The 25,200-nt window shown below is 43.1% G+C and overlaps 1 protein-coding gene across 3 annotated transcripts in view; it reads left to right on the forward strand.

Annotated features, from left to right (window-relative positions):
* Positions 1–25,200, forward strand: part of ATM (ATM serine/threonine kinase) — a 3,174,581-nt gene that overhangs the window by 3,103,289 nt on the left and 46,092 nt on the right. For all 3 annotated transcript variants that reach the window (XM_044072618.1, XM_044072619.1, XM_044072620.1), the window contains one exon: positions 3,377–3,525. In XM_044072618.1, coding sequence (XP_043928553.1) covers positions 3,377–3,525 — 149 coding nt within the window. The remainder of the gene's footprint in view (positions 1–3,376; positions 3,526–25,200) is intronic.

Raw genomic sequence — 25,200 nt, forward strand, 5'->3', positions numbered from 1 at the left:
AGTCAAGGTTTAGGTCAGTAGTTCAAGTATTGGTAGAGATAGTTGACTAACTGAGATGCAGAAGTTACAGGACAACCAATGTCTAATGGCACAATAAGTATGAGACATAGATCTCCCACAAAGTCTGTAAAACACTAAGTAAAGGGATGCAGCTTCTAGCTTCTCTCGATAGCAGAGGGATTGTAGACCTGTGATCTTTTTGGTTAGGAATCTCTGGAGTCTTTCTAATTATTTGATTTTTTTTACTGTGATGCATCCGAAAGGGGACATTATATTTGATAACTGACTTGATCAATGCTGAGTATAAGGGAGTGATTGCCTCTTCAGACCTTGATGATATTCTTTTAGTTATGCTTAATGAAAGGATGCCCTGACAGCCATTGTCACTTGATAGTCGAAGGAGTTCCTAGATCCCAGACTGCTTGTTTGTTTTATAGTGGTGTATCTCCTATACTTTATGATGAGGAGAGGGGTTGTCTACCAAAAGTGATGATGATACACTTTTTAATGTTTAGCTTGAGCCCATTTTTAGTACACCAAGAGTTTACTGGGGAGTATGTTCTGGAAGGTTTGGGTTTCAACAGAGTGACTTAGTTTACAGTCATCTGCAAACTTTGTTAGCCAGAGATCATGACTCTCTTTGCTTGGTGATTTGAGAATTAAAGGCCAAAAAGGAGAAGTCCCAGCACAAAGCCCAGGGGGACACTGCTGTTTGCATTCATACTTCCCGATGAGGCACCTGCAGCTTACACTGTGTAGGTTCTCTGTTTCGGTTTGCTATCCATCTTACCACATATGCATTAGTGTTAAAGCATTTGGCTTCTGTATGATACCAGCATGGATAATTTTGTTGAAGGCCTTGGCCAGATAAAGCTATACCATGTGTACCGCATGACCACCATCTACAACCTCTGAAACCCTTTCAAAGAATTTTATTAGATTCAGTAGAGAGGACTTACCTTTCACAAAGCCAGACTTTTTAGGGTCAAGTCTAATAAAATATTACTGATATCGTAGTCCATGAGATCAATTATAATATGTTCCATAGCTTTGCAGATGAGGCTTTTAGGATTGATCTGTCTGTAGCCACGAGACACTTAAGACTGATCTGTTTTTAATTACCTGGGTTGGTTGTAATGCCACTGTTATGGAGGGGCATCATCACTGTAGTGCACCACTCATTAGGGATGAAATTAGTACTTGAACAGGGATTAAGCAATTTCAGAAATCGATCTGCAAAGGCATGTTGGGTCACATGGAGGAATTTGGCCTTTGGATAGAAGCTTTGGCACTAAATTTGTTTGCAAGGGTATTGGCAATATCTGTTTGGTCAGGGTATCATTCTGAGTACATTCAGAGCAATGTAGAGCTTATTTCTTAGTTTTCTAAAATAGTCAAAGGAGGATGTATAATTGTCCTTGGCTTCAGTGGCTAATGTAATGTCATGGTCAGTGGACCTGGTAGTGTTTTGCTTTGTTTTTTTCTGCAAAGGCATGTTGGGTCACATGGAGGAATTTGGGCTTTGAAGCCTTGGCACTGAATTTGTTTGCAAGGTTATTGGCAATATCTGTTTGGTCAGGATATCATTATGAGTACATTCAGAGCAATGTAGGGCATTGTTTGTTAGTTTTCTAAAATATTCAAAGAAGGATTTATAATTGTCCTTGGCTTCAGTGGCCAATCTAATGTCATGGGCTCCTTCAGTGGACCTGGTAGTGTTTTTTTTTTAATGCTTTTGACATTTTTATTCAGAAGAACGGTTTTAGATTTGCTTTATAGTTTAAGGAGTTTCTTTTTAGTTTATTTTTAGTGGTGGACCACCAGAGTGGCTTACTTTTTCCTTTCTCATGATACTTGGTTCTAGTAGGAGCTGCTTGGTGTATGTATTGTACTAAATAGATGTAGAAATTCTTAGTGCAGCTTGCTGCTGTATCTAGGTCAGGGTGGTGCAGTCATAGTGAATTTTGATATTTCATCAAAGAGTAGATTGATATTGGCACATTTGTATTCCTTAAATTCAGCGAGGCTTACTTTTGGTGGTTTAAAGGAGAAGGTCTCAAGTTTGTGGTCCAGCTTCACTTGGGAAGGAAACGCCAGAGGAGCTGTCTAAGAGGCTGCTATATTTGTAAGAATCAGATCAAAAATGCTGAGCATTGTAAGTTTATTTACTAACTGCTCAAGGGAGTTTTTGTTTGTGAAGTCAAAGAACTTTTGTGCATATCCTCTGTTAGAGGTATAGGTAGAGATGCTTTTTAAATATTAGTTCTACTGACTTTAAAAAGCTGAATGAATAAGAGGAGCTGAATTATATATTTTCTGAGCTAATGATTACATGTGAACATTGGCTCTAGGTAATTTGGTCACTGTTGATGTGACACCCCAACCACATGAACAGAATGGGAAAAAGGGGTTGTTGCCTATTATTTGTTGACTACCATGTTTTTGCAAAGAATCACAAATTTTAGGAGGGGCAGAATATATTGCTGAGTGAAAATTGGGGACACTTGATGTATGTGATTAGTAGTGTGAGAATTAGCACTCTAAGAAGTCCATTCCCAGAAACTATAAGGGATACCATATTAGTCAATAGTGCAGTACACCATGAACAAGCCAGCCAAATACCAAAAATTGAAAACAATTCTGAAAGAGTTATCTGCAGGGCTGTCCATAAAGACAGTGTAAGCACTGTTGAGTAGCCACTTTAGCAAAATCGTACACTGATCCTCCAAGTTTTATGTCGAGTTCATCATCTTTACCACTTGATTTTCTAAATGACATGTTCTGGTGCAGATCATGATAGCAGCAAGTGGAGCAGGGTACACCAGACTTTCACTGTGCATGTGTTTTGTGTTGCTTTTATTGCTTCCATTTTTCAGGCTTTCCATCTTTTACAAGGTTAAGCAACACAGAAAGACAGCTTGCATTTTACTTTTGTCTGTTGCTCTTGGTTTGCTTTATTCTACCTTTCTCTGGCCTCTTGGTGAGGGATGGGATGTGATGGCCATAGAGTCATTTACAAAGCTTTTCATCAGGATATCTATGCAACATTGAGAACAAAATCTGTTCAAGTTATATTTTCATTGTGAGGTATCATGCATTATGGTCTTGTTATATAGGAATAAGATTGTATCTGGAACTGGCCAGGAAATACTGATGGGTTAGTATGTTTAAGAAATATGTATTTAAGTTTCATAATATAATACATTGGCTTCATTTCATTATTAAGGATAAGTTTACTTGGTTGTAGCATTCTTAGGTAAACATTTGATTCATTCCATGTACAATAGTCATGCATGTAAAGGAGTTTTCCAGTTACTGTAAAACTAGAACAGCTGCGTTACTTATTGACCATTTGTTTCTACCCTTCACTTTCAAGGTGCTCCTTTATGACCCTCTGTTTGATTGGACAATGAATCCTTTGAAAGCATTTTATTTGAGACAGAGACATGAAGAAGACACAGAGCTTAATTCAACTTTGAATGCTACGATAGGTGGAGATGAGCAAGATTGCAACCGAAAAAATAGGTAAGAATGTTTGAAATAATGAAATGGGAAGATGCTGAAATACACTGAATCTTGTAGCTCATCTCACACTTGAGCCTTTGTGAAGACTCTTACACAGTTGTGTTAATACTACACTTCCTTCTTGTTCAAAAGTGCTTGATTGTTGTCCCGTCTTAGTGGTAAGCTTTTTCATGGATTTTAATAGTTAGAGGCAGTATAGTATGTCACTACTAATTGTTCTACTATTATACTAATCTTAAGGCAAAACATTGATTTTCTGTGTACTCAACTGGAATTGTCCTTGGAGACATCTTAATGAAATTAAATCAACCAAAGTAAGTTTTTTTATATCTGTTTAAACATTAATTATACTTGCTATTTAATCTCTCTTACATTCTCACTGAAGTGTGTTTTAATATTAATGGTCTTTAATACACTTTTCGTTGTTAACTTTGCTGTAACCTGTATAAGCTTTGTATTATATACCAATTTATAAACAGTTGTAATCACTCATTTTCTTTGCATACAGAGAGGTGTTGATTGTTGCCTTTGGTGTCTTTAAAAGCATTCATAGACAACAAGTACCATTGTTAGAATTCCTTGCCACTACACAGATGTTCTTCATTCCACATTGCTGCAGTCCTAACCATTGATAAATGCCCGGAGGGATCGCGCGCCCCCAAAAGCAAAAGCGCAAGGACAAAGCAGCACCTAGAGAGGATGCGAGGCTCAGACAGACGCGCCAAAAAAAGACGCAAGGAAGCAGCAAAGCCCCTAGAGGGATGAACCTCTTCCTCTCTAAGGTGGTTAGAGCCTCCCCTCTGTTTCCAAGGCTTCTTTTACCCCTCCCTGATAGAGGGCTAGGGTGGAACCTGAGTTTGAGAGTTTGAGCAATGTTCGAGGGCTTGAGTCTTCGGGTTGAAGACTTGCAGAGTATCCTCCTTATTCTGATTCTGATGTCCTGATAAAGAGGGCAGGCTTGGATAGATGGGGAAAGAAAGTGTATACTTATGCCTGGCAGAAGGTATTGAGTGTAAAGAGTTGCGATGTGTTGTTTGGTTCGCCTGTGGAAGCAGTCGACATGTGTTTCTGGGTGTGAGACTGAATACAGCAGCCCAGATGGCCTTTTTAACCCCGGACAAAAAGTGGATACAAGACAAGTGGCTCCTACACAGCATCTACATATCAACATGAAAGAGATAGCAGGATAGCCCAGTTCATTTTAATGGCTTCAAAGGAGTTAAGGAGTGGAGTTTCTTGTTCTAGTTGGACAGACAACACAAACACAAGTGCGGTGGTACATCAACAAAGGGGGAGAACATTCTCTACCCATTGTGCAGGCAAGCAATGATTTTCACAGAACCTTAGTAGATGTGTTAAGCAGACAATCATGGATCCCCACCCCAGGTGGAACTGATCTCATGTGTTATTCAAAAATTGACATGTCATGGGGAACTCCAGACATAGATCTGTTCGCGCGATTATTTTCTCAGAAGATTTTTTCTTAAACCAAACTATCTTACTTTATGCCTTTACTTCTATTGTGATCCCAAAAATAGCAAGGCATTTGATTTTGCAATTATTTTAGATCCCAACAAAAAAAAAAAAAAATTATTTTGATTTTACTAACTGTTTTAGGGCAGTCTTATTATGAGTTTGTTTCTTTTTTTGCTTTTTCAGCAGGCAAGCAGTTGTCTTGTTTCTTTTTCTAGGTGGAGGGGGTTTTTCATTGCATAAAATTGTTATTTTCATGGCATTTGAGGGTTTTTGCATTTTAGGGCCTCATTCCACTAGCTATTCCCACTTCTACACTGGCCTCATAAGTGCATACCAGGATATTTTTCTACCACTTCTACAGCATTTCTACTTGGCAAGGATATTTTGAGGCAGCTACTTGAGTTTCAGTGCATCTCTTCTAAGCATTATCACCTTCCTCTTTGCTAAAGGCATAGCTATGGTTTTCGCTTCCTATTTTTTGCCATTTGCCCTCACTTCCGCTTTGGGATTCTACCACCCAATTCCTTACCTCTGCTTTATGTGGAACTAAAGAAAGAAGGACTGCAGTTTTGTACCTGAAGAACAAATGTAGAGTTCGGTACCTACCATAAATGTAGATGTTCGAGGATCCCTCCTGCTGCAGTCCAGTTTAAGGGTGGTCCTTGTAGGTGAGGTTACATTGTGGTGTGTGGTTATATATTATGCATATGTCTTTTTTATATATGTGCATATTTTTTGGTTTTGGCCTTAGTTTTGGTTTTGGTTTTGGCCTTGGCTTTCAGGGTCTCAAGACTGAGAAGGCAAGAAAGCAAGATAGTACCCTGATGCATCCATTTCTGCCAATCAGCGCACTGGCCTCTGACCCGACGCCAGCCATATACTTTGGTATACGGGCCGACTGGACAGGGGACTACCCAATGGTTAGGACTGCAGCAATGTGGATCCTCGAACATCTACATTTATGGTAGGTACAAAACTGTACTTTCTTACCAGTGCTACTCTCAAAGCCCTCTTCAGTGGCATGTCCATCCTTCCAGTAGCTACTCTATCAGCGTCATTGCAGGAATGGCCATAGAAGGAAAGTTGGACCTTACTTCTGTATTTCTTCCTGCTTTATTTATATTCATTGAGGTGCAGACCTTGAGAAAGTTTACACAGTTTTCTGCTTCTTATGTCTTTTCATGCATTTTAGCTAGCTACAGACATTGCCATTGTTTGTAGAGTTTGCACACGTTTAGAAATTTTCCAGTGCTGAACAGCTGACATACATTTTCTTAGTTTTCTTTTTGTGGTGTATTTGCTAAAAATGCTTTTTGTTAGAATTGCTTTCCTAGAAAAGGTGGCATATGAATATCATTGTGGTGTGTATGTATGATTTTTAAATCTTTATCATTGGAAAGACACTTAGTTGTTGAAAAGTCATATTGTGCTTTATCACAGGCAAATAAAAAAGACCTGGAAGGCATGTTAAAAATGTAAATAAGTAAAGTTCAAACATTCATCCTCTTCTGTTTCTTGCAATTAGAAAAAAGAATAAAAGGCAATTTAGGGAGTTTTTGTAGTAGGAAGGGCATTAATGGAGGAAGTTTTGAAAAATGTCTAGAGGTCAAGCTGCGTCTTATAGCAGTTCCACTTTGAAGAACTGCTATAAGACGCAGCTTGACCTCTAGACATTGCTTGCTTCGTAAACCTGTTGTTAGTAAGCAGTCGTTCAGCAGTCAGAGAAGGAAATATCTGTGGTTCTTCTTTCATGTCATTAAAAAGTATGTCCGAGTTATTATAAAACTGAACATAGAAACACAAACTTAGCCATGGATTTCAGGCCATTTAACTCTCCTTCTCTGCATATTTCCCTGACTCCTGGATAAGTAGGTCCTAATGAGCCAACAACTTTGTTTATTCCCTGCCTTAGTCTCTTATGGACATACCACACTTTTCAGCCATCTAATCTGGACCAGAACACCAAAGATGGAGGTGTGTCCATATTCATTAAGGATATCCACACCTCCAGGCTAGTTGCGCAGCATAATGCATCCAAGGTTATCCAAGTGCAACTAACTCTGGGCAAAACTGCAATCCAAATTGTAGCTTGCTTCAGATCCCCCACCATGCCCCAGGATTCCCACTCCTGTTTTCTTGATATACTGGAACATATTAGGGTTCATCCAAACAGCCTAATAATGGGAGAGTTCAACTACCTCACCATTAACTGGGAAAACTACTCATGTACCAACTCCTTTGCTCTACACTTTCTGGAATTCATAAACTCCAGTGCCCTGGATCAACTTATCCACACCTCCACCAGGGGCAACAGTATCCTAGACCTAGTCATTACCAACATGAGTGACCGGTGTTCCACACCTGAAGTCAACTCCTCATTGGTCATATCCGACCATAAGCTAATCACCCTAGATATCCGCGTCCTGCCCCCACCCATCATTAAGGAAACCATGGTAAATAATTTCTACAAACCAACTTCATGCTTCTTAAGACAGAAGTGGCGATCTTCATGACACCCATGTAGATGGACAACACAGTTAGGACTGCTGAATCCTACACAAATGCACTCTATAAGCACTTACATGAGTGCATGGATTGTGCTATCCCAAACAGAACTAAGATGCTATCCTCCAAAAAAAGGAAGCCAATCTGGTGGTCCCTTGCCATAAACAAACTGTACAACAGAAGAAAGAAACTGTTGCAAAAGAAAGTAAAATCCCATGAGTGGAGGAGTTCCCTGGTCAGACTCAGTAAGAAGCTGAGATCCCTTATAAGAGCCTCCAAAGCCAGCTATGAAAACAAAATTGCCACTGATTCTAAGGGCAACCACAAAGCATTCTATAGCTATGTCAAGAATCTCAATGGCAACACCCAGATCTGCTCTGAGTTACAACACAATGGCACGAAAATTACAGAACCAACTGATATTGCAAACATGCTGGCAGATAGGTTCAGTGCTAAATTTACCCCCTCTCACCCCCTAAAGGGCCCATATATATACAGGAAGAATGCAAAGTCCCTGTAATCACATCTATGCAGGTAAAAGCTGCACTATCTAAAACCAAAAACACAGCATCCATGGGACCGGACAACATCCCAGGCTGCGTTTTACACAAACTTCAGAACGAACTGGCTCCCCACCTAAGCACTATGTTCAATCATAGTCTCAAGTCAGGCTTTGTGTCCAATGAATGGCACACAGCAACAGTTATCCCACTCCACAAAGGAAGAGGGAGCCACCACTGATCCTTGGAACTATTGCCCTATTAGCTTGATAAGCGTTCATAGGTTCATAGGTTAGTACTAGGCTAACTGCCCTTGTGAGCCATTTTAAGCCTAGCCAATTATCTCTTGTGAGACTCAAACCCTGCACCTTGTGTTTGTAAAGCAAACACCTTAACCATTAGGCCACCCTCCCAACCCCTTTTGGTCTGCAAGGCCGTAGAACGTATCATCATGGAACTCATAAACAAAGACATTGGTAATCTCCAAACTCTGGACCCCACCCAATTCGGGTTTGTATAAGGCAGATCATGCCTTCTGAACCTGATCGACTTCTTTGAGGCAGTCACCAAAGCCGTAGACAAGGGTAAGGTGGTTCACACAGCCTATCTTGACCTCGCCAAGGCTTTCAACACCATCCCTCATTCTGGAATTATAGCTAAACTCACTAAACTAGGTATAAATCCCTACATCACAAGATGGGTTGCCAACTGGCTCACTGTGACAGAACCCACACTGTAAAAGTTGCAGACTCCTAATCTGACTTCAAAACAGTGACAAGTGGAGTACCACAGGGTTCAGTCCTGGGACCTCTTCTGTTTGGTATGTACTTCTCTGAAGTGCAGGCTAACACAGAAGACATCTGGCAAACGAAGTTCACAGATGACTGCAAGCTAGGAACCATAGTCGAGTCTCCAAATGATGTGGACATCCTACAGAAGGGCCTCCCTAAGTCAGATGCCTGGTGTCAGAGGCATGACCCCAAGCTCAGTGCCAAAAAGTGCATTGTCATCCCCTTTGGTAAAAGCTCTGTACCCATAAACTACCAGATAAACGGCAGTCTACTTAACGCCAAATGTGTGACAAAAGACCTTGGGACCCAGGTAGACAGTAGCCTCTCCTTTGATAATCACATCACCATAGCAGTCAAGTAATCCTTCTGTGTGGCACACCTCATCACAAAAGGGTTTTCATCCAGGAAAAAAGAGGTAATTGTTCCCATCTACTCGGCACTCATTAGACCTATTATAGAGTACAACGCCCCTTTTGGAATGTACCTCACAAGACATCTGCATCAGCTGGAAAGGCCACAGAAGTACCTCACAAAGAGGATTACTGGTCTCAAACAGATGCCCTACACTGGCAGTCTCAAAAAAACTCCAGCTTTACTCTGTATCATATCGCCTACTCCAAGGAGATCTCTGTCTAACATATAAAGCTATGTTAAACCCAGAGCTGTTGGACATGTTACACCTAAAGAAATTCCAATCCCTACGAGCTACACGCTCTAGGGACCTAAACCTTGTCACCACAATAAACAGGACATGCTGGAGGGATAGATTTCTGTCCAAGAGACTTCCCATACTCTGGAAAAAGCTACCATCTATTTCAAGCAAAGTTCCTTATTAGCACACTTCAAGAAAAATCTTGATGAGTGGATGAGAAATAGGAAATAAACCCCGGGGATCACTTCTGTGTGTCTGCTCGACAGTGGCACAGGAAAATAACTTTCTTGGTTGGTGTAAGCCAGGGAACCTTGTTGGCTAGGCTTACGTAGGCCCTTGGGCCAATAGCCTATTACCTACCTATGAACTTATGCCCATCAGAATAAAACCCAATCATTTCTGGTCCACCCTAAATCACCTCCTCAAACCAGGTAGGGTCACACATCCGAGTCCATTTCCAACTCTCACAAACACAATAGCTTAAAACTTCAATAAACATTGTGTGTGTGCTGTAAGCTCCTTTATCACACCAATGAAGACCATTACTAACATAATACCCCCTACTTACAACTAATCTTAACACATCTTTCACTTTGCAAACTGTTCCCACCTTCTTCATCAAAAATATTCTTCAAACATAAATTGATATTCTCCCTAATGATTATCTCAAAATAATTGCACACACCCTCGCTTATACTGTAGACCTACTACGTAACCACGTTATTAAGGAATTCCACTGCTATGGTTGCAATCATGTATCATCCCTTTGCACAAAGGAGGCACCTCAGTTGACTAGACAAAATAACAACCTTCTATCCCCCCCATATTGCTTTTGACCCAGTCATAGCATTGAATTAATCCCTTTGTCCTACCTGGATTCTGTAAACTAGAAAAAGAAACGAGGACATTTTGTCTCTGTACTGTTCATTGACCTTTCTAAGACTTTTGATACTGTCTTCCATCCACTATTAATGCACAACTCTGGGTCTAAATCAACAAACTTCTAACTAGTTCAGCAATTACCTCTTCAGTAGGTCTCAGTTCGTGAAGAGCAAGACGACTTCATTCCAGTAAAAAAATAAGCATCCCCCATGGTTCCATCTTGGTTGACCTTGCTATTTAATATCTTTATTACAAACTGTCTTCATTCAATATGTTGGTGATTCTGTTACAGTATATATACTCTGCTACATCCCTATCCAAACTGAAACAGATAAACAAGACAACGCAATAGTCCTTTCAATTCATAGATTCCAGGCTAAGAAATGCAGACCTACTCCTGATTGCCCCAAAAAAAGAGAGTAAAATACTCCATTGTCCTCTGTCACATCCTCAGAAAAAACAAAATTGAAGTCATCTCACACACAAACCTTCTTGGAGTTATCATTGATGACCAATCCAAATTTGACCTCCATATCAAGTGCACCACTCAAAAACACATGGTAAACTTGGGTTTCTATACTGAGCTAAACACTTTATGACTAAGACTGGCTGTATTACAGTTGCTAATTCCTACTTATTTCCCAGCCTCCTATATGCATCCCTTTTCCTGGCAAACTGCTAGTTCACTGAGTTACAAAAGGTAGAACAATGTTACAGTAATGTTGCAAGATTTGCCTCATACATGCCGTACAAGACCAGTCTGTATTACACCTTAGAACAGCTATAGTGGCTAAATCTCCGTAGCTGAATTTCCTATAAATAGTTGTAAGCAACATACACGATACAGTGTCTCCGTCAGAACTGCCCACCCTTAGCAATCCTCCTGCAGTGTTATACCTCACCTGGACAGCTAAGATCTCTAGATCAATGGCTAGCTAAAACACAAAGATATAACTACTCATCTGTCTCTCCATACTCCAGAATAACTTACCTTGTATAGTAAAACATCATTGAGCATCTCATCGCTGTAAACTAGCCCTCAGATCCTATTGACTTAATAACAATATATGCCTACTATACTAATCCTATAGGTAGAACTTAAGGTGCCAACCAGCCTACTCTGTCAGACATCTAGACTACTCAGACCCTCTCTCTTTCCCAAATTTCCATTCAGTAAATATTATAAGTTCTATTACTAAAAAGCTTATCAGCATGTACATTAGTATGAGACTACAAAAAAAGTAAATATTTGTGTACTTTCCTGATTTGAAGTGAAACATTTGGTATGTCAGTAAGTGAGGTTGCTAGGATTAGGAATAAGTATATTAGAGGGTCAGCCCAGGTTGGAAGGTTTGGAGACAAAGCCAGAGAGGCAAGATTACGTTGGTTTGGACATGTGCTGAGGAGGGATGCAGAGTAGTTTGGGAAAAAGATGCTAAGGATGAAGCTGCCAGGTAACGAACGGGAAAAGAGGAAGGCCTAAGATAAGGTTTATGGATGTGGTGAGAGAGGATATGCAGGTGGTTGGTGTGACAGAGCAAGATGCAGAGGGCAGGAGGAAATGGAAACAGTTGCTCTGCTGTGGTGAGCCCTAACAGGAGCAGCCAAAAGAAGAAGTAGTAAGTGAGGCTACTAACTGCTAAGAAAGTAATTTTATGTAGTATTTGACAAGTGAAATTTATATAACTTTTGACATATGCAGACTACAAAGTGACTGATAAATGTCCTTTGCAAAACAATGTAACACATATTTTCACTAAGTTAATCAACTGATATTACTTCTGTAAGTGAATGCTTGATCTCATAATTCTCTCTGAATGTGTCTATAATTTGTCCATGGTGCTACCTTGATTAACTGTTATTACTACTAAGAATGCTTGATGTTATGTGATCCTATCTCGCCTACATTCTGTACTGATGGGCTCAGAGCCGATCCCTCGGCTCCGACTCGGCACGCTTATGCTATAGAGCGAGGCCTCTTATTGGCTGAGCTATCTTTATCCCAGGATGCACCACCACTAATCCCCCAGATCTCGTTTGCCGCTTACAGAGCTTAGACGTGGTCTCAACTTGGCTGGGCTAAGTACTATTTATTTAGGCTTTTTCCTGTCAGAAATTTGCTTGATTTAAATCCAAAAGCTGTTTTAACGGCTATTCTTTGTATACGAGTGTGTTTTGGTAGTTTTGGTTGAGGATTTCGTGTTTTTTCCTGTCAGGGAAGGTTCCCGTTTAAGTTAGAGGGGCCTTCCCCTGTGGTTTCTACTACCTTAGTTGTTGTGTGTGGGTCAAGTACCCGTTTAAGTTAGAGGGTCTTGACCCTCTCTCTCTCTCTCTCTGTTTTTGTGGAAAGTTTGTCTTTCTAAAAAAAAAAAAAAGGTTTTAGTTTAAAAATTTTTACACTAAAGTAGGGATATTTTTTCTTGTGACACAACTGTGTTTTGGCTTGGCTATGTCGAAAGAACATAAACCCTCCGGGTTTAAGAAATGCACGAGGTGTGGTTTTAAAATGTCCATAACGGACGACCACTCCTCGTGCGTTTATTGCTTAGGTGCTAAACACCTACAAGAGTCGTGTAGTGTGTGCCACGCGTTCTCTTCTAGAGTCCTCCAGGAGAGGAAAAACAAATGAATCCTCAAAGGATTAATCAAGCCTTCCTTCGAGGAGGCTTTATCTTCCTCTCCGTCTCCTTCTAAAAAGAAGAAAGCGTCGGCTCTGACCAGTCAGTCGGAACCGACCGCTAAAAAAGCTAAGCAGACTTCTCCATCGGCTCCACGGACTTCGGAGCCGAGGTCGGAACGGTCTGCCTCGATGCCTCCAGCCTCGACCCCTCTGGTTTCGGAGCCGAGGTCTGGGGCATCGAGAGGCGGGTCACCCTCATCGGCTCCACTGATATTGGAGCCGATAAGGGTTACCGGCTCAGACTCTTCCCCTTCGGAGCCGAAGTCCTTATCGGCACCAAGGGAAATTTCCTTGAAACCTTCTTTGGAGCCGATAGTTGTTGAGTCCTTTCGGAGCCGGTCCCCCAGCCCTTCGGAGCCGATGGAGAAATCGGTTCGGGCCCGATCGGTATCCTCGAGATCATCCAAGATGTCTGATTCGGACATCGACAGGGTGCTCCTTCGACTCTTCCAGTCTCCGGTGTTCCAAAAGCTGGTTTCGGCTCCAGCCCATTTGGCTTCAGAGCCGATGGTCCACTCCTTTACTGTGGTTCCTCCTCCAACAGCTTCGGCACCATTGGAGCCGGTGCTGGTGGAACCTGTGGAGGTGTTAGGGTCGGGCCCGACCCTTGCTCCAACTCCGGCTCTTGGGTCGGAGTTCAGTACACGGACTTCTTCCTTCGGCCCTGGGGGGGAGGCTTCGGGATTGATGATTTCGGTCCCAAGTCTCCCTCTTGGTGCGTCGGCGGCGGGAGTGCCGTCCACTGTCGTGGCCACGGAGGTGGGACCCTCCCAGGATTCTGGTGGTCCCGCCTTCAGGGCTATGAGGAGTGCATTAGCCAAATCTTCCTTGGCTACCTCCACGGTTTCCCCAGCTCCTTCCCTGCATATGGAAACTGGGTCATTGGCAGTCCCCCTATCCTTAGACAGCGGAGCCCCCGGGCCTCAGGTTACCCCCGCTGGGGTTTCTCCCCCTCCTGGAGGTCCTTCTGAAGCCTCTTCGGAAGAACCTCCCAGGAAGAGATCGTGCAAGAGGAAGCACGTTGACTCCCCTGATGAGTCTCTGACATCCGACACTGATCTCGATGATGCAGAAGGGTCCCCCAAGTCGTCCTCGGATGATGTCTCTTTTGCAGACATCCTGGAAGCCCTAAAACAACGAGGCGGCTGGCAGTCCAAACCTCCCTCTGCTGATGAGTCGGTGTTCCTGAAGGCCTTCGGGGATCAGCCCTCCGCCTCCTGGGTGTCTCCGCCCTTCGACGAGCTCTTGGACTTGATCTGTCGAAGGGCGTGGGAACACCCAGACTCTGTGGAACCGGTGCCCGCTCGTCCGAACAAATTTCTCTCGGCGCCCCCTGATAGAGAGTTCCTTACTAAAGGTGTGGCTGTAGATGCTTTGGTGGTGGCATCTGCTACCCAGCAAGATGTAGCAGAGGCTTCTACGTCCATCCTCCTAATAAGGAGTCTAGGAGCATGGATCGGTATGGAAAGCGCACCCTCAGTTCAGCAGCCTTTACACTGAGGTCCTTGAACTACCTTACGCACTTCACCAGGTTTCAGAGGGATCTGATTAAGGAGCTATCCGATACCCTCTTGGGTAACCTGCCTGAGGAGCTGGCCCAGACGGTTGGCTCTCAGCTGGCTACAATGTCGTCCATTTCGAACTCGTCCATGAGGCTCATTTCTTATGCGGCCGAAGGGGCGAGCAGAGCGGCGGGTACAGGCATTGCTCTACGGAGACAAGCCTGGCTCCATCTGTGTCACTTCGCGGAGGCCTTTAAGTCTTCATTTGGCGATGCCCCCTTTGATGGGTCCTCCCTGTTTGGACCCAAGGTAAAGGACACGCTAACCCGCTGTGAACAGGAGGGTAAGACTCTGACTGCCGTAGGGGCATGATTTTCCACTCCCTTTCGGCCTTATCCCAAGGCTAAAAGAGGAGGGAAAATGTGGTTCCGTAGATCTCAGAAGCCTTACCCCTCTCAGCAGGAGGACTCCCCTTCCAGAGGCAGAGGAGGGGGAAATTCTTCCGGAAGACGCCGTCCCAGAGGTGGCAGAGGCCCTCACAACACTGGAGACCGCGAGTCCTTTCGTGGCTCTTCAGCCTTTCATAGTCCCTGAGGGATTGCCCGGCTGTGCTGCTCCGGAGCCAGTCGGGGGTCATTTCTCGAAGCACCTAAAGGCCTGGGAAGGTATCACTCAGGACCGATGGGTGCTTCGGATTATCGCCGGAGGTTACTCCATCCCATTCTCTCACCCCCCCCTCAGTCCAAAAAAATCCCGGACCCGCCACCCAGTCAACGGGATACTGCAGCCTCGGAGGTTTCAAAACTGCTGCAAAAAGGAGTCATCCAACCGGTCCCCGCAGTCCAGATCGGATTAGGGACTTACTCAAGATTCTTTTTGGTGACAAAAAAGACCGGGGACTTGAGGCCCATTTTGGACCTCAGCATCCTAAACCGTTCAGTCAGAAAGTCCAAGTTCCGAATGGTCACCCTACAAACCATTCTCCCATTGCTGGAGAAAGGTGTTTGGATGTGCTCCATTGATCTCAAGGACGCTTATTATCATATCATGGTACATCAAGCGTCCAGGAGACATCTGCGCTTCAGCCTAGGAGGCAGTCATTTTCAGTTCCGTGCGCTGCCCTTTGGTCTCACCACAGCCCCCAGGGTGTTCACCAAGTGTTTGGCAGTCGTGACTGCTCACCTGAGAAGTCTAGGATTCCAGGTGTTTCCGTATCTAGACGACTGGCTCCTAACTGCCACCTCCAAGCATCTACTTCTGCGGAGCCTACAAGCCACCGTATCCCTGGGCAATTCCCTTGGAATCACCTTCAATTGGCCAAAGTCTGTGTTGATGCCATCTCAACGAATAAGATTCATAGGGGTAGAGATAGACTCAAACCAAATGCGGGTCTACCTACCTACAGACAGAATACAAACCATAAAAGCTCAAGTTCGAGCCTTACTTCCAAGATCCAAAGCCCCAGCCAGAATGGTCCTGCAGCTATTGGGATCCATGTCTGCCACGGTTCTTCTAGTCCCCTTGGCAAGGTTGCACATGAGGATTCTCCAGTGGCTCCTCTCAACTCAGTGGTCCTTTCAGGAACTCCCCCTCAACCACCTTGTATGGATCACGGAATCTTGCAGACGGGACCTTCGCTGGTGGCTAGTGTCCTCCAACTTGGATCAGGGACGACCCTTTGTTCTACCTCCTCCGGCGGCCACTTTGACCACGGACGCCTCCCAGACCGGGGCATTCCCTGGGCAGGTCAGTCCAAGGCAAATGGCATCCGGAAGAGATTTTGCTTCATATCAACATCTTGGAAATGAGGGCAGTACTTCTGTCCCTTCAAGCCCTTCACTATTATCTCCCTCAAGGCGTGATTGCCGTTCACTCAGACAACATGTCAGTTGTTTGGTACCTGAACAAATCGGGAGGGACCAGATCCTATCCTCTTTGCAGAGAAGCCATGAGGGTTTGGGAATGGGCAGTCTCCACCAAACGCTTCCTAGTGGCTACTCACATACCGGGCAAGTCCAATGTGATAGCCGACAGATTGAGCAGGACCATCCTCTCTCCTCACGAATGGTCTCTGAATATGACAGTTGCAAGTCAGATTTTCAGCGAATGGGGAGTTCCATGTTGGGACCTCTTCGTGACTCCTCTGAATGCGAAGTGCAAAGAATTCTTCTCCCTAACCCCGGCTCCGGGGAAGAGCCCCATGGACACATTAGTCCATCCTTGGCCCACCGGCTTGCTTTATGCCTTCCCTCCAGTTCCTCTCCTTCCCAGAGTGATTCAAAAGGCATCTCTCTTGGGGAGCAAAATGATCTTAATTGCTCCTTACTGGCCCCGTCAAGTGTGGTTCCCCTATCTTCGGAAACATGCCCTGCAAGGTCCATGGTTTCTGGATCAGATACCAGACCTACTGGTTCATCAGTCGGGACTATTCCACCAGTCCCTACACACCTTAAAATTAACTGCTTGGCTCCTCCTCTTCCGACGATAGTCAGGAGTCATACATTGGATCCAGATGTTGTACACATATTATCTTCGGCCCATAAGTCTGCTACAAAGAAACTGTATTCTAGCAAATGGAAAAGATTTGCTATTTGGGCTCAACTCCGGGCCTGGACGCCATTTCTATTCTCGTGGCAGAAGTACTAAAATTTCTGACTTCTCTTTTTAATCAAGGCTCTTCAGTTTCTACCATCAAGGTACAATTGGCAGCAATTTCTAATTTTCATGAATCCACAGACCCACCTTTAATGAGCAACAGATTGTGCAAGATCTTCCTAAAAGGTGCTGCTCTATTGAGACCCCCGATTTCTCATCCTGCACCTCCATGGGATCTTGATATAGTGTTACGCGCCTTGACCTCTTTTCCCTTTGAACCGGCAGCTACATGTGATTTAAAGTTTCTATCATGGAAGACAGCCTTTCTGGTGGCGATTACTTCTGCCAGAAGAGTTTCAGAGCTTCAAGCTTTGTCAGTAAAACCCCCGTACTTGGTTTTTCACAAGGACAGAGTATCCCTCAGACCAAATCCTTCCTTTGTCCCTAAGGTTTGTTCTACTTTCTGCTTACAACAATCGTTAGAGCTTCCAGTTTTTTTCCCAAAATACTGTAACAAGGCGGAGTTCATATTCCACACACTAGACGTACACAGACAGTTACGTTTTTATCTAGACAGGACCAAACAAACAAGGAAAACAGATCAGTTGTTTGTATCCTTTGCAGATAACAAATTGGGCAAGGCTGTCACAAAGGTCACTATTGCCAAATGGATCAGAGACTGTATTTCTCAAGCTTATTTTTATTCTAACAAAGAGCTTTCCACCTCTGTCAAGGCTCATTCTACAAGGGCTATGGCTACTTCGATAGCATTTCATTCTAAGCTTGCTATTAGTGACATTTGTGCTGCGGCTACATGGTCTTCCCCACACACCTTCATTTCCCACTACAAATTAGATGTGGCATCTAGAGGACAAGCTTCATTTGGTTCCACAGTGCTCAGGAGTGTTTTCCAATGAGCCACCCGGGATTTAGGTGCTAGGGACGCTGTCCCATCAGTACAGAATGTAGGCAAGATAGGATCACATAACATCTTTTAGTTATGTACTCACCATAACTTCAGATGTTTGGGATCCATCTCGCCTACATTCCTAATAACCCACCCTCCTTCCCCCTTCCTTGGAGATCAGAGGATACCAGAAGGTCCGAATCCTGTTGTTTCGTCTTGAAACATCTAACAATGTTATATAATCAAGTTGTGCATGTGTGCATGTTTGCGGACAAACAAGATCTGGGGGATTAGTGGTGGTGCATCCTGGGATAAAGATAGCTCAGCCAATAAGAGGCCTCGCTCTATAGCATAAGCGTGCCGAGTCGGAGCCGAGGGATCGGCTCCGAGCCCATCAGTACAGAATGTAGGCGAGATGGATCCCAAACATCTGAAGGTATGGTGAGTACATAACTAAACGTTTTGTTTGTATAATTTCTCTGAATCTGCCTATAATTTGAAAAACTTTTCTCCCCAGACCTCCTCTGAAAAGAGGTGATTATCCCAGTCAGACTGTCATGGTTAGCATCCGGAAATAAGTAAAGTGCCTGACTGTAATCTATTGCAAAGGGTAGTAAAATAGATAGATTAAAAAAACAAAAAACTTTAGGACAATGGGTGTCCCCAACTGAAACCGAATGAGAGGGACATCTGAAACATGAACGTCTGCAGACTATAAATGCCATAAAAAGGCGGACAAGAAATTATTCGTGAAAATTTCTGCATATAGGGAGCATGATGCCTTGACAACCGCACTTGAGGGAATCATTTCCATGGAATCATAGTTTTATCAACCCTGATGTTTCCAGTGGCTATGTCTCTATCTGCCACTACCACTACAGAGGCAGAATAATAGTGTGCCCGTCTCTCCAAGTTTAAGAAATTAGTGCCACATCACAACAATTGTGCTTATGACTTACATTTCACTGAAGGATTTTCACCTTCTGTACTCTTCTGCCTTGGGCCATCAAATGAAGTATTTTGACTGTGAACTCTCTACTTCCTTTAAGAAGAAAACCCTTTTGTGAAGGGAGCAAAACCTAACCACCTTCTTAGAATGTAAAAAAAATAATTTTTTGATGAGGGGTGGCCACCCCTAAGACTGAGGGAACAGCATCTTAAGAATGGGTATCTAAGGAGTCTAAATGCCCTAAAATGATGGATAAGAAAATTAGTCCTAAAAGCTTCACAAGCACCCAACATGAGGCCTTTGCAGATTCCTGTGAAGGCCTGAAGGCGTCAGTTCTGCAGCAGCACAGGTTTGTGGAACATATCCCAACTTCTGATGCCTCTTTTGAGGCTGTTAGAGGTGTAATGGCATCTTAAATATCTGCAGGCCTCTTAAAACAAAAAGTGCTGCATCACAATCTGATGTCAGTTTCTGTGCGCCTACAGTTGGGTAATGAATTTCCTGTACATCCAGCAGCCTTTGTTCCCCACTGAAATTTCAGCTATAGTTTTATACGTGAGCCTAGTGGTACTGGGGAATAAACTATATTCTCCTTATTAACAAAAACGTGAGGCACAGTGTGAAAAAATAAACCAATAATCCAAAAACCACACTGCGAGAGGAGACTAAAGCACCGGACAGCCGAAATGTAAAAACTAAAATTTATTTAACAAATACTCAAGTTAAACGTTTGACAAATCACCACGTTTTTCGTCATTAAAACAAACAGACAAGACATATTTAATTGATGACATATATTTATATGCTGACAAATTTTGAAACACCCAATGGTAGAAGAAAATGAGAAGAACGTCTCATCATAAATATGTATAAACACATTTTCTTCTCAAAACCTTTTCTACAAAAGACTTGTTGAGTAAGCATTTGTGTATGTAAGTAAATATAGAATAATACAATTTGAAAACCTGAATGTCATGACTTGTATAATCATACGAATATTGATATATATATTCATTTATATAAAAATGTGTATAAAAAAACTTTAAACAAGACTTTGTTCTGAAAGACCATACTCCCACCATGTGGTCGAAATGAAGAATTGCAACAAATAATAACATTTTCTCCCCATGAATATAAATGGATGGATGTAAAAAAATAAATATGTTAAACATAGATAAATATAAATATAAATGTATATATATATATATATATATATATATATATATATATATATATATATATATATATATATATATATATATATATAACCCAGTAAAATCCTTTCTAAAAATGTGTAAAATATTAAAATCCATGAAACTAGTAAATATAAATAACAATATTCCAATATCATAAATACATATGATGTTACATATAATTTTAGTAAAAATATTTCAATATAGGATGAACCTTACATAAATATAGGAAAGTGTAAGAACCTTGACAAATATGTTAAAACATATGTAGAAGATATAATAAAATAATACCATGTGACTATAAATATAAATGTAATATTATATTTATAATCTGGCTGCTCTCAACTTTAAAACCGGGGCAAGGGAAATGTTGTCATTTAAACCTGGGAATTTATTTGCCTCTAAAATAATCTTTCAGTATAATTCCTGGTACTCAATGTGAGTTTCCCATAACCCCCCCCCTCATCTCTCTTAATTTCTTCCAGTATAAAAAACAAATATTAATATGTCTATAGGTTCATAGGTTCATACTATGCTATCTGCCTTAGGGCATTTATAAGCCTAGCCAGACTGTGTTTGGCTTTCGCCACCCATTTTAAATTAATTTTGCTATGCCCTTTTTCAAGGTTAGTATACTGTGCCTCTGTCTAACAGTGACACAGAAGTGATACCCGGGGTAAACCTACGATCTCCCATCCACTCATCAAGATTCCTGTTGAAGAGAAGTCAATGAGGGACTCTGCCTAACCTGGACTGGGATTTTATTCCAGAGTGAAGGGAGCCTCTGGGTTATGAATCTGTCCCTCCAGCATGTCCTGTTTATTTCATTGCTGAGGTTCAAGTCTCTCGAGCGTGTAGCTTGATGGGATTTGGATTTTCTGAGGTGCAGCATGTCCATTAATTCCTGGCTGGACATGGCTTTATACGTCAGGCACAGATCACCTCTGAGCAGGCGGTATGCCACTGAGTAGAGCTGGAGTTTCTTTAACCAGGCAGCATATGGCATCTGTTTGAGCCGTTTGATCCTCTTGGTGAGGTACTTTTGGGGTCTTTCCAGTTGCTGCAGGTGTCTGGTAAGGTACATCCCAAAAGGGGCATTGTACTCAATTATGGGCCTGATGAGGGATGGGTAAAGAGGCACGATGACCTCCCCTGATCTAGATGTGAATCCCTTCATGATTAGGTGGGCTATATAAAATGTTTTTCTAACCACTTTGGCCACGTGATGAGAGATTGCTATCAACTTGGGTCCCCAGGTCCCTAATTACTACTTCTGTACTTAATGGATTACCGCCTATGTGGTAATTTGTGGGCACTTTGTTTTTGCCAAAGGGGATGACTATACACTTTTTGACGTTTAGCTTGAGGCCATCGCTCTGGCACCAGTTGTCTGTTTCTATGAGGCCCTTTTGGAGGATGCTTGTGTCGGCTGGAGAGTTGATTATGGCGCCCAGTTTGCAGTCATCTGCGAACTTGGTCAGCCACAGTCCTTCTGTGTTGGCCTGAACCTCCGAGAAATATATACCAAACAAGAGAGGTCCCAGGACTGAGCCTTGTGGGACGCCACTTGTAGCTGGTTTGGAGTCTGACATGGCTCCAGCAATTCTAACCATGTGGGTTCTGTCCTTGAGCCAGTTTGCAACCCATCTAGTGACATAGGGGTTTATATTTAAGCTGGTGAGCTTATCTATAATGCCCGAGTGGGGTATTGTACCGAAGGCTTTGCGAGGTCCAGGTAGGCTGTGTGGACCACCTTCCCTCGCCAATGGCCTTGGTGACTGTTTCAAAGAAATCGACCAGGTTTAAGAGGCAGGATCTGCCCTTAACAAAGCCGAACTGGGTAGGATCCAGTGTCTGTAGGACCCCAATATCTTTATTTATGAGGTCCTTGATGATCCTTTCCATAGCTTTGCAGACCAAGCTAGTCAGGCTTATGGGGCGATAGTTTCCAGGATCCGTTGAGGCACCACCTTTGTGGAGAGGGACCACTGTTGCTGTACGCCACTCTTTGGGTACATATCCTGTAGTAAGGCTGAGATTGAACAGTAGTTTTATGTTTGGATTTAGCTCTTCTTGGAGTTCATGTAGGACGCAGCCCGGGACACCGTCTGGTCCCATTGATGCTGTGTTTTTGCTTTGGAGAGGGCGGCTCTTACCTGAGCATCTGAGATGTCAGGGGGCAGCACTCTGCTGGGATAGATATTTGCCCTTTTGGTGGGGGGGGGGGAGAAGTTTGCACTGAACCTGTCAGCTAGGATGTTGGCAGTGTCTGTGGGTTCGATGTATTTTTTGTCATTTTGGACTAATTCTGAGCATATCTGGGAATTCCCACCCAGGTTCCTAACATAACTAAAGAAAGCCTTGTGATTGTCCTTAGTGTCCTGTGCAATTTTTCTCTCAAAGCTGGCCTTAGATGATTTTATGAGTGCCCGTAGTTTTTTTCTAATACTGATCAGAGATGCCTTCCCTTTTTGGGATTTTGCTCTATCATGTAGTAGCTTCTTCCTTCTATTGTATAGTTTATTTATGGCTGGGGTCCACCAGACATGACATCTGCCTTTGGAGGATTGGGTCTTGGTTTTATTTGGGATTGCATGATCCATGCATTCCTGAAGGTGTTCATAGAATGCGTTTATAAAATATTCTGCGGTCTGGGCCGTATTTTCCACAGGCTCGGGGGCTTTGAAGGATTCCGCTTCGGTTTTGAGGAGTGGGAAATTTGCTTTAGAGAAGTTTTTCACTGTGGTTTTCTGGGCAGGGGGTGGGGTCGGGATGTGAATATCCAGTAAGATTAGTTTATGTTCTGATCTTACCAATGAGGGATACACTTCTAGTCTGGAGCATAGAGTCCCCATGTTGGTGATGATCAGGTCCAGTATGTTTTCCCCCTCTTGTGGGAGTGGTAACAAGTTGTTCCATAGCATTTGAGTTTATAAATTCTAGGAACCTTTGGGCTAGGGTGTTGGAGCTAGAGTAATGCTCCCAGTCTATGTTTTGGTAGTTGAAGTCGCCCAATATAATGGTATTTGGAGAGACCTTCATATTTTCCAGTGTTCTCAGGAAGGCCGAGTGGGGTTCCTGGGTTTGGGAGGGTGGTCTGTAGCAGGCTATAAACTGGAAGACAGTTTTACCCACTGTTAGTTGCACATGGATAGTCTCTGATGCTTCGCGCTGTGCCACCAACCTGGAGGTGTAGGTATTTTTGATGAATATTGATACCCCCACTCCTTTTGTTGTTCGGTCCAAGTTTTGGGGCCGAAAAGCATGGTATGAGGTATAACCTGGTAGTGCTGGGGTGCTCTCAGGAGCCTTGAACCAGGTTTCTGTTACTGCACAGATATCGATGTTCTCCATGCTAAGGAGAGTTTCGATTGCATGCATCTTGAGGTTTAGACTTCTGGCGTTGAGTAGCATTACTCTTAGTTTCTTATCCCTTGTGATACCTATGGAGGTGGGTTTGTCTTTTAAGCCTTGCCTAAAAAAAGGCACTATGGGGGAAGTAAGAGCCTTTGCCAATATCCGAAAGCACCGGGGTGACAGGTGCAAGCCATCCCTAGTGAAGCATCGTGGCTTGTTGAGCATGTCATCCCAGGCTGACAGGCATTGGATCCCCTTTGAATGACACCAATACTTAAGCCAATTGTTGAAATTGATCATCTTGTCTTCATATTGTGGCATCATTCTTGGTGAAGGTAAGATGCTACTCAAGGTCAGGGTCATACCGGCCTGGGCTACATGTTCAGAGAGCTCCTCTATGTCACTTTTCATGTAGTCCAGGGAGGTACGTCTCAGGTCATTCACACCAGCATGGACAATGACCGAGTCATATTTGTACTTGCCTTGGAGTGACCTGAGTGCATGTGTTATGTGGCGGTTCCTAGCGCCCGACAGGCAGCTCACCGTGACCTTCTCCTTGTTCAGCCTGGTGAGCGGGACGTCAGTGTGCCTGACGATAGTCACCTATTACAAATGTATCAGATGTGTTGTTTAGCCTTAAAGGCTGTGACTGTTCGGCACACTGGCTTTGTGAGCTATGTGTTGCACGTGTTTTGTTTTGGGGTAGCGGTTGCTTGGGTGTCTGCTTTGGAGGTCTCTGCTGCTTAGGCAGATTTTTATTTAGAGCCTCCGAGTATGTTTTTGTGTGTTTGTGTTTGGTTTGCTGTCGTGGTAGGTCTATGTGAGACTGGAATTGTAATGAGTGTGGTTTCCTTCTTCTCCTGACTGGTTACGCCAGTACTAAGTTGAGAGAGCTTAGCCTCCAGTTTGGCTATATGGTTGCCTCTCTCACATGTGTTGGAATTTGTTGGGAGGAGGAGAGGGTTGTCTGTATACATGAGGCAGTTGTAACATTGCCTCAAGATTCCCAGATTCACCAGCTGGACCGGAGAGGAGATTGACAACTGACCTTTGGACATGCTAGAATAGTATTGGGAATTCCTTTATAATTGAAAAAAAGGGCCAATGGGGAACAAGGTACTCAAGGGGAGTTTGTGAGGGTGTAGTGCTTTTAATTTTTAGTGCTGACTTATATAATTGCTTTAGTGAGCAAGTGCCAGGTAACTTAAGTGCAATGTATTACAGGTAACTTAAATGCAAAAATGACATGCAGTAGCTTTCTTTCAAGTGAAACAAGGAAATAAGTACAGTAAGCAATGCAGATATCACTAGGGATTCACAGAAGCGCTGAAAAGCCACGTTTTAGGTGGAATTAGCGTTTCAGGGAAATAACAAGCAAACAAACAACAAGCATACAAACAAAGCTAGATTCAGCAGGCCTGGATCTAGTCTATGCTACAGCAAACAAGGTGTACCAATTTCAGTAAGAAACAGTTCAAATATGGAGGCACTATAAGCCTTTAACCAGAAATTCCCAGCTCAGAAGGGCAGAGTCCAGCCTCTCCTCCCACAAGAGTGCAGACCACGAACCTTCTTAATGTAAAATAACTGACCTGAAGCCCAAGTGCTTAGACCAGAACTAATACACTTTTGGAATAACAGACACTGAGCCCTCAATCAGCACTTCCCAACTTAGAAGGATGTAAG

The sequence above is a fragment of the Protopterus annectens genome, chromosome 5.part0, assembly GCF_019279795.1.
Source record: "Protopterus annectens isolate FY-2018-M chromosome 5.part0, PAN1.0, whole genome shotgun sequence".
Lineage (NCBI taxonomy): Eukaryota > Metazoa > Chordata > Ceratodontiformes > Protopteridae > Protopterus > Protopterus annectens.